This window comes from Ictidomys tridecemlineatus, unplaced genomic scaffold (genome assembly GCF_052094955.1).
Source record: "Ictidomys tridecemlineatus isolate mIctTri1 unplaced genomic scaffold, mIctTri1.hap1 Scaffold_1645, whole genome shotgun sequence".
Lineage (NCBI taxonomy): Eukaryota > Metazoa > Chordata > Mammalia > Rodentia > Sciuridae > Ictidomys > Ictidomys tridecemlineatus.
Window position 1 is genome coordinate 39,400 of NW_027521439.1, and position 948 is coordinate 40,347.

The 948-nt window shown below is 65.7% G+C and overlaps 1 protein-coding gene across 1 annotated transcript; it reads right to left on the reverse strand.

Annotated features, from left to right (window-relative positions):
- Dnajb8 (DnaJ heat shock protein family (Hsp40) member B8) lies at positions 1 to 699 on the reverse strand. The gene has a single exon (XM_005340450.4). It carries the CDS (start codon positions 697 to 699, stop codon positions 1 to 3), a length of 699 nt encoding a protein of 232 aa, XP_005340507.2.
- Between the last annotated feature and the right edge of the window lie 249 nt (positions 700 to 948).

Sequence of the window (948 nt, forward strand, 5' to 3'; positions counted from 1 at the left end):
TTACTTGCTGTCCACCCTCTTGAGCTGTTCCTTGCCGTTGATGGTCACCGACTTGAGCTGCCCGTCCTCCTCCACCTCCACGCGCTCCTGCCCGTTCTCCACGATGCGCTTGGTGGTCACCTTGTGCCCGTTGACCATCTCCGTGGACGACATCACCGACTTGAACCCCGAGCTCCCGGAGCCGGACCCCCCAAAGGAGGTGGAGGAGAAGGTGGTGCGGCTGCCCCCGCTCCGGCCCAGCACATCGAAGTTGGAGAAGGCCTCCATGAAGGCCGGGAACTCGCCAAAGCCCGCCGAGAAGGCCCCTCGCAGGCCATGTCCCCTGCTGGCCCGGTCACTGCCGAAGGGGACATCCCAGAAGTCAAAGGAGAAAGGGTCCAGGCCACCAAAGAACTCACGGAAGATGTCCTCGGGGTTTCGGAAGGTGTAGCCCGTGTCGAAGGGACTGTTGTAGGGGGTGCTGGCCCCGCCACCTGCCCGCCAGCTGTCACACCCCGCCCTGTCATACACGGAGCGCTTCTTGGAGTCGGACAGGACCTCGTAGGCCTCCGACACCTGCTTGAACTTCTTCTCGGCCTCCTCCTTGTTGTCGGGGTTCTTGTCGGGGTGCCACCGCAAAGCCAGCTTGCGGTAGGCCTTCTTGATGTCCTCTGGGGACGCGCTGGACTGGACCCCCAGCACTTCGTAGTAGTTGGCCATGCCGAGGGGTGGGGGCGGGGAGGAACGGGGAGCAGGTGGGAGCCGAGGGTCACAGTGGCCCCCGGATGGCTGGGGCCTGGGTGCAAGGGCTGGATGGGCACGTCGGGGCGCAGCGGCTGGGCCTCGGCGGGTCTCTGGCGGGCTCCGGGCTGGACTGTGCCCGGTGGCTTTAGCTTTTCATAGTACGAGTTCCCGGGGGACAGCTGGGGCCTCCACTGGGAGGGGTGGGGGGGAGGGGAGGGACAGTGC

What these genes read in the sequence shown, in the direction of transcription:
- Dnajb8 (XM_005340450.4), bottom strand. Translation starts at nt 699, where the DNA reads ATGGCCAACTACTACGAAGTGCTGGGGGTCCAGTCCAGCGCGTCCCCA.